Raw genomic sequence first — 16,749 nt, 5'->3', positions numbered from 1 at the left:
CTTAGGTGGTTATGTAGATTGATATTTAATATTTCAACCGATGGCAGTCTAGTGAGAATGCCGATATCAAGACTCCTAGAGTGCTCATATCCGTAATCCCAGTTACGTGTGGGGTTGGAAGTGGGAAGATTGCAGTTGGAAGCCAGCGTAGGCCAAATAGTCCATGAGAGCCCATGACAAGGGAGCAGGTTGGCATCATGGTGCATCCCTGTCATCCCAGCCAAGGTGGCAAGTGACAAATAAGATGAAGGTTCCGGCTGCTGCCTGCTACAGAAGCAAATCCCTTTCTCAAAAACTACCAGCACAACACTGTTCAGTAAGAAATGTACTCATTATCTAACTTATGTAACTGCACCCTCTCTGTGTGTCTCCTTTATAGGAAAATTTAAAAGAAAAAGAACCAATGATGACCACCAGCACAGATACGGCATGACTCACTGTTTATAAGGTCAGCTTAAGCTCAAACGCTTCATCAAAACTCAAACCTCTCCTATTTCTCAATATACTTGTTGCTTTTGCTTTAATATTGACATTATCTTTAAGTCGAATGATCACATGAGGGCTACTCCGAACACAGTATTTTTTCATTCTGTTTGGATGGATGTCAAACACGTGTCTGATATGATATTTAGAATATATAAGCAGATTCATTGTGAACTGTGCTGTATCTAGCTAAGGCAAAGATACCCTTCAGGATTTCCTAGAAGCTTACCATTAATTTTCTCATCAAAAACAAGGGAAGCCAGAGAGATGTAGGTCAATCTATTCAGCCCTGAACAGACTAATGATCAAACCCAAAATCTTGTCCACAGTAGTTGTTCCAGCATCTGGGTCCCCCAGAAGTGACACAAACACTGCGGAATTTATTTCTACCCACAGTTCTGCCCTGAACAACTGGGTTCTACTTTCTTACAAGTATTTCTTAGTCTGAAGGAAGAACTCTGGGAAAGGTACACTTATGGATGTTTATGCAAAGTAGGCCTCTTCATTTTCATGCAACCCTAATCCCTAAATAGTAGTACTTTGAGACACCCATTGCATTGCATGCAGTTGGCAGCTTATGGCTTCATTCAAAAGGATGAAACCCAGGACCTTCAACATGTGAGACAATCCTTGAACCAGCCCCTGCACAGTCCTAACTGTAACATGCTGTATATATATATATATATATATATATATCCTGGATTCCACATTCCCTGTGACAAACGCAGGGCAAGAGGCTGGCACTGCCTTAAAGATGAGCACATTGAGTGCAAAGACACATGACTGCAGCCCTCTGTGGTTCTTCTCGGTCTGTCCAAGGGGTCTCAGAATGTCAGTTAACTGAAAAGAATCATCTCCTGCTAGTCATAGGAAGTCCAGCTGCTGCGGCTACCTGAAAAGCTGCTCTCATGTTGAGATAATCTCCACTGTGATAATGATGCAGTGTCTGGACTGAGAGGGACGAGAGCACAGGGAGAAGAAGGGCTCTGGTGAGAGGGTGTGGCTCAGTCTTTAGCTCTCCTATGTGAAGGAGGGTCCTTAGATAGAATAGATTCTAGGAAAGGGGCTTGGAATAGAAGCAGTGTCTTAATCCTGTGTGGTTCTGACTGGCTATTGCTCATCTATCTTCAGTAGGACCCTTACTTAAGTAGACAGGAGAGTTGAGTTTGGGAGATGTAGTTTGTTGTGTTGAGGTGTGTGCCAGATCTGGAGCTTGATCTCAGGGTCTAGGAGCTGCCTTTGAGCCTTTGTCCTTGATTAGCACTCAGTATGTGAGCCACAGATTTACTCCCCGCTTTTGGGGAGGTAATTGGAGAGAAGAGTCTTATGCCTGTCAGCCTGGCTTTGAACTGAGATTCTCAGATCTCAGCCTCCTGAGTTGGTCAGATTTTAGGCTGGAGCCACTGGCACTGGGCTCCTGTGGTGAATTTGCAGTTAGGTGGTAGCTCTCCCTGTGTCCACTCATCCTGCTTGAGAACCACTGTGAGTGGTTGTTCCTTCTCCTCAGCTAATGAAGAAGGCTTTCTGCAGTGTTTCATTTGCATAAGACATAATGCTTTGATCTCTCTCTTTCTTGCTCTCTCATTCTCTCATTCTCCTTTTTGCTCAACTTTCCCCTTTATCCACTCATACTTGACCCCTTCATTTTATTTATTCATTTATTCAACACACCCACAAACTCATACACAAACACAATCTACACCTAAACACAGAGAGAGACACACACAAAGAGAAAAACAGGGAGGGAGATGGGGAGGGAGAGAGAGAGAGAGCATCCCTTCCTGTTTTCATTCATTTTAAGTGGCTCGATAATAAAATACTCCTTCTAGAGTAGTCTTCTAGTTATATAGTCAGTAAATTAAAAAACTTCTTCAGTATTCTTAACCCATGAACACTTCCTATATTAGCATTTATTTTTCTATTGGCTTGTGCTTATGAATCTTTCCAAAGATTCATTTGTATTTGTTATTTTACATTTTTCATAGATGTGGTTATTTCCACTGAGGGTTCATGCGTTTACTTGACATTTCATTAGTTTTAATGAACATGGTTGTGAAGGTAGCTTTAGTGCAGCCTTGCAGCATTATTTACCATAGCCAAGACATGGAGTCAACCCAAATGCCCCTCCATGGATGAATGGGTCAAGAAAATGTGGTATATTCACAATGGAATTCTATGCTTCCATCAGAAAGAGTGTTATTGCATCTTTTGTAAGAATATGGAAAACCTTGGGGGAAAATATATTAAGTGAAGTGAGCCGGACTCAAGGAAACATAGGTTTCAGGGTTTCTCTCATTTGTGGTAGCTAGAATGTTGCTTATAACTCTACAAGTAAACACACTGGGTGGTAAGGAAGGGGTTACAAATGACTTTGCAAGTGAACACTTTGGGTGGTACCTAAGGAGTTAGAAATAAAATAATTGAAGTCTGAAAGACTCCAAGGAGAGCGCAGACCAGTGTAATTCCGGTGAGAGGCTAGAAGAATTAAGAGGGGAAGGGGAAAGAATTCGGGCAAGAATCTCCAGTATATACAACAGCATTGAAAAATATGAGGGGAGGCACCCTGTGCCTACACGCAGGGTGAAGATTTTGATGTGATGACGGAGATTAAGATGCACTGTACATACAAACTGCTTTGCTAAATGTCAAAAAATGTATTATATACCCTAAAGTTAAGATAAGTAAGGGAAGGGCTGGGTAGGGAGGGGCTGATGAGAACGTTGAAAGGGGTAACCTTGATCAAGATTCACTGTATTCATAAACTGCTTCAATGAATGGCAACTCCTTTGTACAATTAGTTAAATAAAGATAATTAAAATATTTTTTAATGAAAGGAGGGGAAAAAAAAGCTTAGGGACAGAGCCCCGGCCTTGAGTTCAAGCCCCAGATTGGTTGTACACATGCCCACACAGAACATTTTGGAGCCAGTTGTGCACACTCCCAGCACTGAGGAGGCTGTCAGGAGAATCAAACTTAGGTAAAGCTGGACTATAGTGAGACTATCTCAGAAAAAAGAAATTTAGCTGGACACCAGTGGCTCACGCCTGTAATCCTAGCTACTCAGGAGGCTGAGATCTGAGGCTCACAGTTCAAAGCCAGCCCGGGCAGGAAACTCATCTCCAATAAACACCAGAAAACTGGAAGTGGCGCTGTGGCTCAAGTGGTAGAGTGCTCGCCTTGAGCTGAAGAGCTGAGGGACAGCGCCCAGGCCCAGAGTTCAAGCCCCATGACTGACAAAAAAAAAAAAAAAAGAAATTTGGCACTGGTGGTTCTGATCTGTAATCCTAGCTACTTGGGAAGCCAAGAACAGGAGGAATGCAGGTCCAGAGGTCAACCTGGGTAGAAAAGCATGGAACCTCCATGTGTGTGTGTGTGTGTGTGTGTGTGTGTGTGTGTGTGTGTGTGTGTGTGTGTGTGTCAGTGGTGGGGCTTGAACTCGGACTGGGCGCTGTCCCTGAGCTCTTCAGCTCAAGGCTAATGCTCTACAACTTGAGCCACAGCATCACTTCCCATTTTCTGGTGGTTCATTGGAGATGAGTCTCACAGACTTTCTTGCCCAAGCTGGCTTCAACCTGCGACCCTCAGATCTCAGACTCCTGAGTAGCTACGATTACAGGCGTGAACCACTGGCGTCTGGTTTTATTCTTGGCTTTTTGACTGAATAACACATTCTGCATACAAACTCCAGTGTCTTTATTCATCAATTGAAAGAGTTTTCTTTTAAATGTTTTTTGAAGGTAATATGCTGAGGACTTTACATCTTTTGATTGCTCTCTAGGAAACAGAGGTGGATCTTGGAGGACCATGACTTTTGGAGGTCAGTGGTGGACACAGGGTTCTAGCTGGGGTAAAAGGAGAAAGGCAGCTAGGAGACAGGTAATGTTGGGAGGGTATGGAAGCAAGATTCAGAACTGTGTCAAGGGCAGACCCTCTTGGGGCAAGTTGCTGGGTGAAGGCATCCAGAGAATGTGAGGGGTCAAATCCCACAGCATTAAGCAGAAATGCCCCTCAAGAGAAGCTGCACCTCACTTTCCCAGACTCTGCTCTGCTGAGCACAGGGCAAGACCAGGCTCTGGGCCTCATAAATAGAAGCAGCATGGATGGGGAGACGCAGAAACACTGTCAGGGGACCTCTGAATGAAGAGAAGCTTCCAGGTAGAAGGAAATAGCTGCAAAGATCCCAAGTCAGGAAACAAGCTAGAAATCCTAGAGAAAAATTGCCAGCGGGGTGGCTGGAGCGAAAATAGCCAGGCACCTGTGGGCCTGGGCACGGGAGGGGACGGGGCAGGTCTTCGAGCTCCTCGGGCCATAGAACTGGATTTTAAGAGCTAGGCCCTTGGAGGAAGCACTGCAAACATAGGAAAGATAGGCGTGTGTGTGTACATATTCATTTCTCCTCTTTCTTCTTTGTGAGCTGGAGTGTCGCCGCCGCGCGGCCCAAACTTCACAGCAGCGGGGACTAAAGATCCCCTCCAGCCCAGCCAGCTTTGGAGGCCTGAGAGCCTCGAAGCCACGCCCCCACGGGGGCGTGCCCGCTGTCGTTGCCCGTAGGCCCCGCCCCGCCGCCCTGACCCCGCCCCCTCAGTCCGGAACCGCTTGCGGGCTGCGGGCGGCGTAAGGCCCGCGTCCTCCGTCGTCCATGGCTGCTGCCTTGCTCGCCCGGGCCTGGGGCCCCCTCCGCGGAGGTGAGTGCGCTTGGGCTGCGCACCGCGGAGCCGGGCGGGCCGGGGGGTCGGGCCTGCCCCAGCCCGGGCAGCCGGGCCAGCCGCATCCCTTTGGAGCGCCCGCGCGGCCTTTGCCCCAGATGGCCTGCCCCGGGTGCCTGTCGGGCCTGGGCCCAGGGACGCGGCCCCTCCGCGCCTGGCCCGACCGGACCCCCCTCCCTGCAGCCCCGCCTGTCCCCCCACCACTGGCTACTTCCCGAGCCAGGCCCAGCCTTGAACTTTAAGATCTGTGACCTTGGACCAGACCCAGCCTCTCTCAGCCTCGGTTGTCCCAAGTGCAGAAGGGCCGTGGGGTGACCCCGGGGCACGTTCAGCACTGCCATGGCCTGGTAGGTTACGGGTGCTTCGGAACGTTAGCTCCCAGGGAGTTTGCTTTTTAAAAATCAGTGGTGAGGAATAAGCCCGGAGCCCGGAGCTAACTTGACCCAAGCTCCCTAGCTTTTTGATTTTGTCCAGAGGAGATAAGGTCTGGCTAACTTTGCCTGAGGTTGTGAGACTGGACCTGACTCCCCATCCGTAGTGTCTGGCACTTCAGGCTTGACCCACACCACACCCAGCCTGTAGATTATTTAATAACGGATTATTTAATACAGCAGTGTTTTCGATTTGTCTTTTGACTCCAGCTGTAACTACAGTGCCATATGCCTTTGAGGCGTCTTTGGCCAACTGTACCTACTCACCCTAAGTAGGAAGAATCGGGAACCCTTGGCCTAGAACAGAACTAACTGCTACTTTTATTATGCCTTTGATCCTCCCACTCCCAAGAGCCAAGGGCTATTGCCATCCAATGCATATACAAAGAGATGCAGTAAAGCGTTTGGAGCTCATAGTAAGCACTCAGTCAGCCTGGCTTTCCAACAGCAGTACTATTGACATTGGGGCCTTTTTTTTTTTTTTTTTTTAATACAGTCTCATTCTTTAATGAGTTCCTGGCCCTCAGCCTTCTGAATAGCTAGGACTGCCAGGCATGGGTCGCTGCACCTGGCATGGGTGAGCAAGTCTTGGTGATAGGACTGCTTGCAAACAATAGGATGTATCGCAATATCCCTGGCCTCTCCCCATTGGATATCAATGGCTTTCTAGTGGTGACAACCCAAAGTATCTCCAGGGACTGGGAATGTGGCTTAGTGGTAGAATGCTTGGCTAGCATACACAAAGCCCTGAGTTCCATTCCTCAGCACCACATAAACAGAAAAAGCCAGAAGTGGCATTGTGGCTTAAGTGGTAGGATGCTAGCCTTGAGCAAAAAGAAGCTCAAGGACAGAGCTCAGGCCCTGAGTTCAAGCCCTAGCACTAGCAAAAAAAAAAAAAAAAAAAGTATCTCCATTGATCTAGCCAGATGTCCTTAGCTTGTGGTGTGGGTGGGTGAATATCATCCTTGGTAAAGGAACTTTTAAGTGAGTGGATCATGATTCTTTTTTTTTTTCCCCCCAGTCCTGGGGCTTGAACTCAGAACCTGGGCACTGTCCCTGAACTTCTTTTGCTCAAGGCTAGCATTCTACCACTTGAGCCACAGCGCCACTTCTAGCTTTTTCTGTTTATGTGGTACTGAGGAATCAAACCCAGGGCTTTCTGCATGCTAGGCAAGCACGCTACCACTAAGCCACATTCCCAGCCAGATCATGATTCATTTTTTGTTTTGTCAGTTGTGTGGCTTGAACTCTGGGCCTGGGCACTGTCCCTCAGCTCTTCAGCTCAAGGTTAGAGCTCTACCACTTAAGCTACAGTGCCACTTCTGGCTTTTTCTGTTTAAGTGGTGCTGAGGAATCGAACCCAGGCCAGGGCCTCATGTATGTGAGGCAAGCATTCTACCACTGAGCCACCTTCCCAGCGCCTATGATTCATATTGTTATTAACAGTACTATTGACTCCAATCTCCTTTTTCTTCCTGTCAGCAGTGCTCCGTCCTAGGGACTGGAGGAGGTTACATACCATTTACCAGTCAGTGGAGCTGCCTGAGACACACCAGATGTTGCGTCAGACATGCCGTGACTTCGCTGAGAAAGAGCTGGTTCCCATTGCAGCCCAGCTGGACAAGGAGCATCTCTTCCCCAAGGCTCAGGTGAGAGCGCACCAGCCTCAGCAGCCCATGACACTGTCTGTTCTTGCATTGAGCAGTGACTGTGACGCACCGAGACCCCCGTCAGGGAACCCAACCCCACAGCAAAGCCTGGGACCCTGAAAATACTCTACACAGGTTTCCCTTGTCCACCACTGACCTTGAGGAAAGATTTGATTTCTAAAACAATAACAGCACACAGCAGATGGGTGACATGCTCACCATGTGCCAGGCTGTGTGCTCACAGGACTAGTTACAGCTGGCAGAGTGTGTGCCTTGTGCCACTCACCATCCTAAGCCTCTGATGGGTTATCTTATTCTGAACACCTGTCCTATGAAGCCCATATTGGACCTCTGATGAAACTCAGTGGTTGATGAAACTTATAAGCTATTACATAATGCAACAAAGTCATGGAACTCATCAGCTCCAGACCAGGGACTTGAACCCAGGTCTATTTTCTCCCATACTCTGAGATTCCCACCAATAGTCCTTCCATTTTGCTTCAATTTATTTTCAGCCCATCTGTAATGACATGTTCAAGATATTTCTTTTGTATCCACTGATCTAGCAAGATGTCTGGTGCATTGTACCAGCTTAGAAACACCTTAAATCAAAGCTTTGTGAAAGGACAAACCTTTCCAGTGTGGCCTCCTTCCCTCCCTCCCATCCTTCCCTCCCTCCCCCTCCCTCCCTTCTTCCTTCCCTCCCTCCCCCTCCCTCCCTTCTTCCTTCCCTCCTTCCCTCCCTCCCTTCCCTCCCTCCCTCCCTCCCTCTCCTCCCTCCCTCCCTCCCTCCCTCTCCTCCCTCCCTCCCTCCCTCCCTCCCTCCCTCCCTCCCTCCCTCCCTTCCTTCCTTCCTTCCTTCCTTCCTTCCTTCCTTCCTTCCATCCTGGGATTGGGCCTCACACTTGCTGGGCAGGCACTTTACTTCTTGAGCCACATCCCCAGCCCTCCTTGCTTGTTTTCCAATGCAAGAAAGCCAAGAGTCGTGGTCCCCTGGACCACAAGAGTAGCTTGAGACCACTCTTCCTGCTTAATGACTTTGTGTGGTTGGTGTCCTGAGCATCTCCCTGGACTGTGGGAAGACTTCACAAACTCAAGCTGAGTAGGCGAGTGGCTTCAGAGTTACCAAAACCAGATGGACCACTGGTAGACACGAGACATGAGTCATCTTATTTTAATCCTTACTTACGCTAATCATTTTGCTTGCTGCAATGCTTATAGGATTAAGTGAGATAATGTGTACTAAATGCCCAGTGCCTGAATGGTAGCTGTTGCTACCAGTGTGTGTGTGTGTGTGTGTGTGTGTGTGCTTCCTGAGTAACTAGGATTACAGGTGTGAGCCACCAGCACCTGGTTGGTACTATGCTCATTCACAGTTGAGAAAATTAAAGCATAGAAATGTGAGTGATAAGCTGGGAATGTGGCTCAGTGGTAGAGTGCTTGCCTTGCATGCATGAGGCCCTGGGTTTGATTCCTCAGCACCACATAAGCAGAAAAAGCTGGAAGTGTTGCCCTTGTAATTGTAACTCCTCTGTACAGTATTTTCACACAAAAAAAAATTATGAAAAAAAAACAACTGGAAGTGGTGCTGTGACTCCAGTGGTAGAGCGCTAGCCTTGAGTTCAGAGAGGCTCAGGGACAGTGCTTAGGATTGGCAAAAAAAAAAAGTGAGTAACAGGGTAGGGGCATGGCTGAAGCTGTAGAGCCCTTGATTAAGCAGCTGCAAGGTCCTGAGTTTGATCCCCTGTACCACCATATTGTTGTGTTCCCTCAGTTTTTTTATTTTTTAATTAAAAACAATTTTTTTTTCCAGTCACGGGGCCTGAATTCTGAGCCTGGGCGCTGTCCCTCAGCTCTTCAGCTCAAGGCTAGCACTCTACCACTTGAGCCACAGCACCACTTCCAGCTTTTTTCTTTTTGCTTATGTGGTGCTGAGGAATCGAACCCAGGGCCTTAGGCATGCAAGGCAAACACTCTACCACTGAGCCACCTTCCCAGCCCAGGATTACAATTTAAGTTCACTGGTTTGTTTGTTTTTTTTTGTGGTCCTGGAAGTTGAACCCAAGGCCTCACAAATGCCAGATAAGCCTCCATCACCTGAACCACACCTACAACCCAAGTTCAGAGCCTATGAATCTTTTCCCTTCTGCAGACAGAGGTTTGGGTTGTTTCCAGCATGTGCTCATTCCAAATGCGGCTGGAAGGAATGTCCTTGTCTATGTGTGTTGGTGGACACAGGCACAGTTTGGTTGGAGCTGTGCCGGGGGATAAGCCTGCTGGCCATCAGTGCATACTGGCGCTTGCTCTGTGGAGTGCGGGACATTGCAGGTCCACCTCTCCATAGGGAGTGGCTAGGAGTAGCCTTGGGCTGTTGTACACAGATTTCCTTAACACTCCTGAACAGGGAGGGGAGCGCGGCAGACAAAGGCTCAGTTTTATTTTTTTGCCAAGAGTTTCCACATCTGCTCTTGTTCACCCCTGATAGTCATGGCCTCAGGTTTCGGCCCTGGGTGGAGGAGTGCCCAGTCTCCTAGTCTTAACACTGTACTGCCTGAGTGGGGCTGGTTTGTGGGATGCACACGTTACTCTCCAGTGTTTGCTTCTCTAAGCTGAGGGTTAGGCTTGCTTGCCTTTTGTTTTTCCAGGGCTAAGTTCCCAGTTACATGAGGAAAACAGGACTGAAACAGTTTCTACTTCAGAGAACTGAAACATAGATAATAAAGCGCATTTGCAAAGATCCAAATCCTACAATGAGGACACTGGGATCAGAACGGCACAGGATGCAGGGCTTGGAGGCTCACGCCTGTAATCCTAGCTACTCTCGGAGCTGAAGTCTGAGGATCATGGTTTGAAGCCAGCCTGGGTAGACAAAGCTGAGAAACTTTTTTTTGTTGTTGTTGTTGTCTGTCGTGGGGCTTGAACTCTGGGCTTGGGCGCTGTCCCTGCGCTCTTCAGCTCAAGGTGAGCGCTCTACTGCTTGAGCCACAGAGCCACTTCCAGTTTTCTAGTGGTTTTTTATTGGAGATAAGAGTCTCATGGACTTTTCTGCCCCGGCAGGCTTTGAACTGAGATCCTCAGATCTCAGCCTCCTGAGTAGCTAGGATTACAGGCATGTGCCACCGGCTCTGAAAAACTCTTATCTTCAATTAATCACTAAAAAGCTAGAAGTGGAACTGTGGCTCAAGTGGTAGATCACTGGCCTTGAGTGAAAAAACTCAGAGAGAGAGAGTACAAGGCTCTGAGTTCAAGCCTCAGTACTGGTACCAAAAAAAAAAAAAAATGATAGCGGCTACAGTGTGACTGTATGGTAGAATGCTTGCCTGGCACGTGCAAGGCCTGCATCCATCCCCAATGCTGCCAAAAGGAAAACAACCCCCACAGCCTAATGGTAATGCCATCAGTAGGTAATGTCTGGAGGTTTACTTCCCAGGTCTGTGAACATATATTTAACTCATTTAATCTTCAGAACAACTCCATGAGGGGGGCACGTCATTACCTCATTTGCAGCTGAAGAAATGGGGGATGAGGGGGAGTGATGGTTTCTTGCTAATTGAGCAGCTCAATTCCTGAAGAATTTCTTGTTCCCCGAAAAGCAGTGTTATACAAGGGGAGGAGAACTGGGAGGGAGGGAAATAAAAAATCAGGAGGAAAGCCAGTGCCAATTTCTGCTTCAATGGCTGGCTTTGTAACTTTCATTGGTGTGTGTGTGCGTGTGCATGTGCGTGTGTGTGTGTGCGTGTGTGCGTGTGTGTGTGTGTGTGTGTGTGTGTGTGTGTGTGTGTTGGGTGCTGTCTCAAGTCACAGCTCTACTTCTGGTGTTTTGGTGGCTGATTGGAGGTAAGTCTCACGGATTTTCCTGCCTGAGCTGGCTTTGAACCTTGATCCTCAGATCTCAGTCTACTGAGTAGCTAGGATTACACGTGTGAGTTACCAGGCGCCAGGTCCAACCTGGTGTTTTTTTTGTTTTGTTTTGTTTTTGGTCGTGGGACTTGAATTCTGGGCCTGGGCATTGTACTAAGCTCTTCAGCTCAAAGCAGGTGCTCTACCACTTGAGCCACAGCACTACTTTCAATTTTCTGGTGGTTAATTGGAGTCCTACCCAGGCTGGCTTTGAACCGTGATTCTCAGATCTCAGCCTCCTAAGAAGCTAGGATTACAGATGTGAGCCACTGGTGCCCAGCCCAACCTATGTGTTTTTAACACCTGGTAGAACGTAATCCCGCAGTCACTATATCTTCCTGGGGTAAATCTGAGTGTGGCTGGGAGCCCCTCTGTCCCAAGCTACCGTTGTGCCAAAGCTGAGCTTAGAACCTGAGCACAGGAACACGCCACGGCCTCTCCTGGGCCAGGCCTGCCACAGAAGGCATGCACGCTCTGAGCAGGACCGCCCTGCCTCGGCGCGTGTGAGGTGGTCACAGAAGGCTGGGAGTGGGTTAGGACATGGCTGTCTTTAGGGCACTGTCAAGGGGCCTCCTTCCCGCAGAGCATCTACCCAGGGGGTGGGGTGTGGAGCTTGGATCTCATTTGCAGGTCTCAGCTTGTGGCTGCTCAGCAAAGAAGTGTATGCAGTGGCTTGCATTATGCAGGGAAGACCTGGAGAGGGGGAAGGCCAGGTCAGGCTTAGGGTCTTGTAAGCCAGTGTCAAGGAGGAGACAAGCCATTTCACAAAGGGCTGTGCATGGTTGCAGAAGAGCAGCTTGTCTGCCACTTGGTAATGCCGGGCACCTTTCACCTATACTCAGTCTGAGCCAGGCCCAGGCTGTGTTTTCTGTGTATCATCTTAACAAGCCTTTGACAAGCTTTATGAGGCATTTATTTTGGGAGGAGTGGGGAGGTGAAACTTTTACAATCACAAGAGTACCATCCGCAAGCATTCTTTGTGGTGTTTTTCTCTTCAGTCAGAGCAGCTTGAGAGCGTGGTTTTAGTATGAAAGGTCAATTGTCTTCTAGATCTGTGGACTCTGCCCTGGTGGTTGCAACCAGCCACAGACCAAATACTGAGAAAGGCTGGGCCCGGTGGCCCATGCCTCTACTCCCAGACACTTGGGAGGTAGAGATAGGAGTGTCTGGGTTAAAAGGCAGTCCTGGCAAAGTTAGCACGCAGGACCCTATCTGAAAAACAAAACAAAAAGCACAAGAACTGGGCAGCAGCTCATGAGGTAACATGCGTGCCTAGGACCTGATTCCCAGAAGCTCCAGAAAAAGAAAAGAAGCAAAGAATATGTTCAGGACAGAAACTGCTTTTGTACTGAGCATGTGCACTTTTTTTTTCCTTCTTCTTTTTTTCTTTTTCTTTCTTTTTCTTTTGCCAGTCCTGGGGCTTGAACTCAGGGCCTGGGCACTGTCCCTGCGCTTCTTTTGCTCAAGGCTAGCACTCTACCACTTGAGCCACAATACCACTTCCAGCTTTTTTCTATGTATGTGGTGCTGAGGAATCGAACCCAGGGCTTCATGCATGCAAGGCAAACACTCTACCACTAAGCCACCTTCTCAGCCCTCTTATTATTTTTTAATGTGGTATGACAAGTGTTTTCATAGTATTTGTATTGTATTGGCTGTGAAAAGTTTTCTGAGAGGGTACTGGAGAAAAGGTGCTTTGGTTCCATGCAATCCTGTGTTGTTTTCTGCAAGGGACTTGAGCTCCTGCAGGAAACCTGGCAGCCGTCCCCCTGTAGACACTGCAGCATTGAAGAATCTCTTCAATCCCAGCCATCCCACTTTGATGTTCTGTGGCCCAGCTGGGAGCCCCACCTTCTCACCTTACGATGAGATTAACACACAGGGCTGAATTTAAGTTGCTTTTCATCATGCTGTGGAGAGACTCAAATGAAACAATGCACAAAAAGCATTTAGCCCAGCACATGGTAGGCCCTTGAAATGAATCATTATATTGCTATTACTGTTATTTTTCCAAATCAGAAAATCAGAACTTCCAGGCTTATGGTTCCTTCATTCTGTCACTGACATTGGGGGTGCAGCACCGAGGAAAAGGGCAAAAATCTGTTCTCACAGACAAGGAGAAAGACTATCAAGAACATGTTGCCAGGGGATGGTGGCTCATGCCTGTCATCCTAGCTACTCTGGAGGCTGAGATCGGAGGATTATGGTTTGAAGCCAGCCCAGGCAGACAAATCCAAGAGTCCCTTACTGCCAATGAGCCACCAAACAGCTGTGTATCCAATCCCCAGTGGGGGTCAGGCACATGGTAACAGCTGCACCAGAGTCACCAGAGCGCATGATTCGGGACTTGACCTGCTCTCTTGGGGCCAGGTGAAGAAGATGGGCGAGCTCGGGCTGCTGGCCATGGACGTCCCCGAAGAGCTCAGTGGCGCCGGCCTTGACTACCTGGCCTACTCCATCGCCATGGAGGAGATCAGCCGCGGCTGCGCCTCCACTGGCGTCATCATGAGTGTCAACAACGTGAGCCGCTTGGGGAAACCCCGTGGGGTGGGAGCCCAGGGTGGGGGCCGGGTCCCCTGGCTGCGCACGGCCCCGCCTCCCAGCCTCGGCCCCGGCATCCTCTGCGCACTCAGTCTGCAAAGAGCAGGCGTGGGGAGGCCTCCAAATGCGCCCCTCTGTCCCCTCCAGTCTCTGTACTTGGGGCCCATCCTGAAGTTCGGCTCCCCGGAACAGAAGCGGAAGTGGATCCCCCCTTTCACTACTGGTGACAAAATTGGCTGCTTTGCCCTCAGTGAGCCAGGTACCTCAGGGGTAGGGGCACCCCTTCTCCACCTGGAGTCTGGGTGACAGCCCCGGGGGGGGGTGCTGCGTGTCCCCAGAGGGAGAGGCCCCTGATGTGGGCACTGGGCTGGGCTGCCCAGTCCTGGGGAGACCTCCACAGCCTGCGTGGGGAGCACGGGACCGTGTGGCTTTGGGGACCTTTCAGCTTGAAAATGCCTCTCCCCGCAGGCTGGTGCCTGAGGCTCTGGGACCTAGCAGGGCCTGCAGCAGGTTGCGGGGTCCCCGAGCACACCTGCTGGCGGGGCTGTGGGGGGCTCTGGTCCTGAGTCTGTGTGTGGGGCAGGAAATGGCAGCGACGCGGGAGCCGCTTCCACCACGGCCCGGGAGGAGGGTGACTCGTGGGTCTTGAACGGCACCAAAGCCTGGATCACCAACTCCTGGGAGGCCTCGGCCACCGTGGTGTTCGCCAGCACAGACAAGGAGCGGCAGAACAAGGTGGGGGCCGAGGGCGGCCCAGGCCCACCTGTGGGCTGGCTGTTGCCATTTGTAGATGGAACCTCAGCTCCACCAGAGCTGCCCGCTGGGGAGTCTGCGCACACACACACGTGTGTGTACACATGCACACACACACGCATGCACACACACGGCAGGCCCGGGGAGGTGGGAAGCCCTGCGGCTTCCAGGCGAGCCTGGGCCAGCGTGCCGGTAGCCTCGAATCTCTCTGCTGCTCTGCCGTTCCAGGGCATCAGTGCCTTCCTGGTTCCCATGCCAACGCCCGGGCTCACGCTGGGGAAGAAGGAAGACAAGCTAGGCATCCGGGCCTCCTCCACAGCCAACCTCATCTTTGAGGACTGCCGCATCCCCAAGGAGAACCTGCTCGGGGAGCCTGGGATGGGTTTCAAGATAGCCATGGTGAGGGGGGGGGGCCCTGGTCCCCCCGCCCCCGGCCCAGGCCCCAGCCTGCAGCCGCTCACCCGCTGGTCCCCACAGCAAACCCTGGACATGGGCCGCATCGGCATTGCCTCCCAGGCCTTGGGCATCGCCCAGGCCGCCCTGGATTGCGCCGTGAACTACGCTGAGAACCGCAGGGCCTTCGGGGCACCCATCACGAAGCTCCAAGGCATCCAGGTAAGGGGGGGCCGGGCTCCTGTGCCTCTGGGCCCCCTTCCTCCCTGCTGACTGGCGGGCCGGCTTGTTGCAGTTCAAGCTGGCAGACATGGCGCTGGCCCTGGAGAGTGCCCGGCTGCTGACCTGGCGCGCTGCCATGTTGAAGGATAACAAGAAGCCTTTCATCAAGGTGCCTGTCGGGCCGAGGGACTCCCTGAGGGAGAGGCCGGGTGGGTCCTTGCCCAGCTGGGCCTGTGGGTCTGCTGCTCCTATGGGTCCTAGGCCAGGAGCTCTGCCCTGAGGCGCTCGCTCTGCCATCTCTGAGGTTAGGAGTCGGCCATGGCCAAACTGGCTGCATCAGAGGCTGCGACTGCCATCAGCCACCAGGTGAGCCTCGGGCGGCTCCGTCCCGCAGCCGGCCCTGCCCCATGGGCGGCGTGTGTGTGTACAGTGTGTGTGTGTGTGTGTGCGTGTAAATCTTCTGAGAACCTGCTGTCCAACTTAGGCTATCCAGATCCTGGGCGGCATGGGGTACGTGACCGAGATGCCAGCTGAGCGGCACTACCGTGATGCCCGCATCACCGAGATCTACGAGGGCACCAGTGAAATCCAGAGGCTGGTGATTGCCAACCACGTGCTCCGGAGCTACCGGAGCTGAGCCCGCACAGCCCAGCGCCCTGTGCACTGTGGGGAAGGGCACAACCACCCGGGCTTAGCCTCCACTTCTGCCTGGTCAGATGGGAGGGCAGGGGCCTGCCTCCTCATGCCAGCCCGCCCTGCCCCTCAGCTCCCGCCACTCCCGTCCAGCCGGTGGGAGTCTGTGCAGGAGAGGCGGGGAGACCCGTCTTCAGCCTCCATTCTGGGCTCTGCTACCTCACCAGCCGTGCCTCATTTCCTGTGGCCTGCAGGCGGGGCTATGGGGGCCAATGACCCTCCCCCCATGCTCCTGCTGATGGAGTGACCACCCAGGGGGGCGGGGGCTCCCCAGTCAGGAGGAGGGCTGGCGGAATGACCAGGCCCCTGGGGCAGAAGTTGTGCCTAGACCCTGCGGTCTCCGTGTGGTCAACAGAGGACAGGTGTATGCTTTCTGGTCACGTGTGAACTGACTAGCCAATAAAGCACACCTGTGTCTTGACCCTGCCCTGTGTCCTGGCTCTCCAGTCTTTTGTCTGTGCTGCCCAACAGCCCCCACTCTCATACGGGAAAAGCTCAGGCTGTGGTGGAAGGGCTGGAGGCAACTCTGGAGGGTCAGGGAGGGGAGCGGCCTGGAGTGTGTGTGGAAGAGCCGGGCCAGCCGCAGGCACAGGCCCTGGGCCTGCCAGGCCTCTGGGCAGCGCAGGACGGTGGTCAGTGTGCCAGAGCCTCGCCGCCCAGTGAGGCTGGCTCTGGTGCATACCTGAGCTTTGGTCTGCTGCGAGCCAGTCACCTGAGGGAAGCAGCTAGAAGAGTTGGGAAGAGGTAGGGATGGGAAGGGTAGCTGCCTGTCAGTACTGATGCGTGGGCTGTGGGGTGACCGTGGGGAGGACGCTTGGAGAAGCCATCACCATGTGAGGGTGGCTGTGCTGGCCCCAGAGGGTCCCCCCCTGGGAGCCCCTGCAGGGGGAGGGGCCGGGGAGGGGTGGGCAGGGCCTCAGCGAGTAAGGCTGAGCTTCTTTGAGTTGAGTGCTGATCCTGCGCAGGTGGGCTCCCGCG

The 16,749-nt window shown here is 51.5% G+C and overlaps 1 protein-coding gene across 2 annotated transcripts; it reads left to right on the top strand.

Annotated features, from left to right (window-relative positions):
* Positions 1-5,054: 5,054 nt before the first annotated feature.
* Positions 5,055-16,197, top strand: LOC138829844 (short-chain specific acyl-CoA dehydrogenase, mitochondrial). 2 transcript variants are annotated; one of them, XM_070026393.1, is made up of 10 exons: positions 5,055-5,168; positions 7,106-7,269; positions 13,540-13,689; positions 13,858-13,969; positions 14,294-14,445; positions 14,692-14,862; positions 14,941-15,078; positions 15,152-15,247; positions 15,388-15,444; positions 15,563-16,197. In XM_070026393.1, the coding sequence occupies exons 1-10, from the start codon at positions 5,123-5,125 to the stop codon at positions 15,713-15,715; spliced, it is 1,239 nt and encodes a 412-aa protein (XP_069882494.1). In that variant the 5' UTR covers positions 5,055-5,122; the 3' UTR covers positions 15,716-16,197. The 2 variants fall into 2 exon arrangements, with proteins under 2 accessions (XP_069882494.1, XP_069882493.1); XM_070026392.1 differs by having other exon boundaries at positions 7,103-7,269.
* The last annotated feature ends 552 nt before the right edge of the window (positions 16,198-16,749 follow it).

This window comes from Dipodomys merriami, unplaced genomic scaffold (genome assembly GCF_024711535.1).
Source record: "Dipodomys merriami isolate MVZ:Mamm:240054 unplaced genomic scaffold, mDipMer1.0.p SCAF_177, whole genome shotgun sequence".
Lineage (NCBI taxonomy): Eukaryota > Metazoa > Chordata > Mammalia > Rodentia > Heteromyidae > Dipodomys > Dipodomys merriami.
Note: the sequence above shows the minus strand (reverse complement) of the source record. Positions and strands in the feature narration are given on the sequence as shown.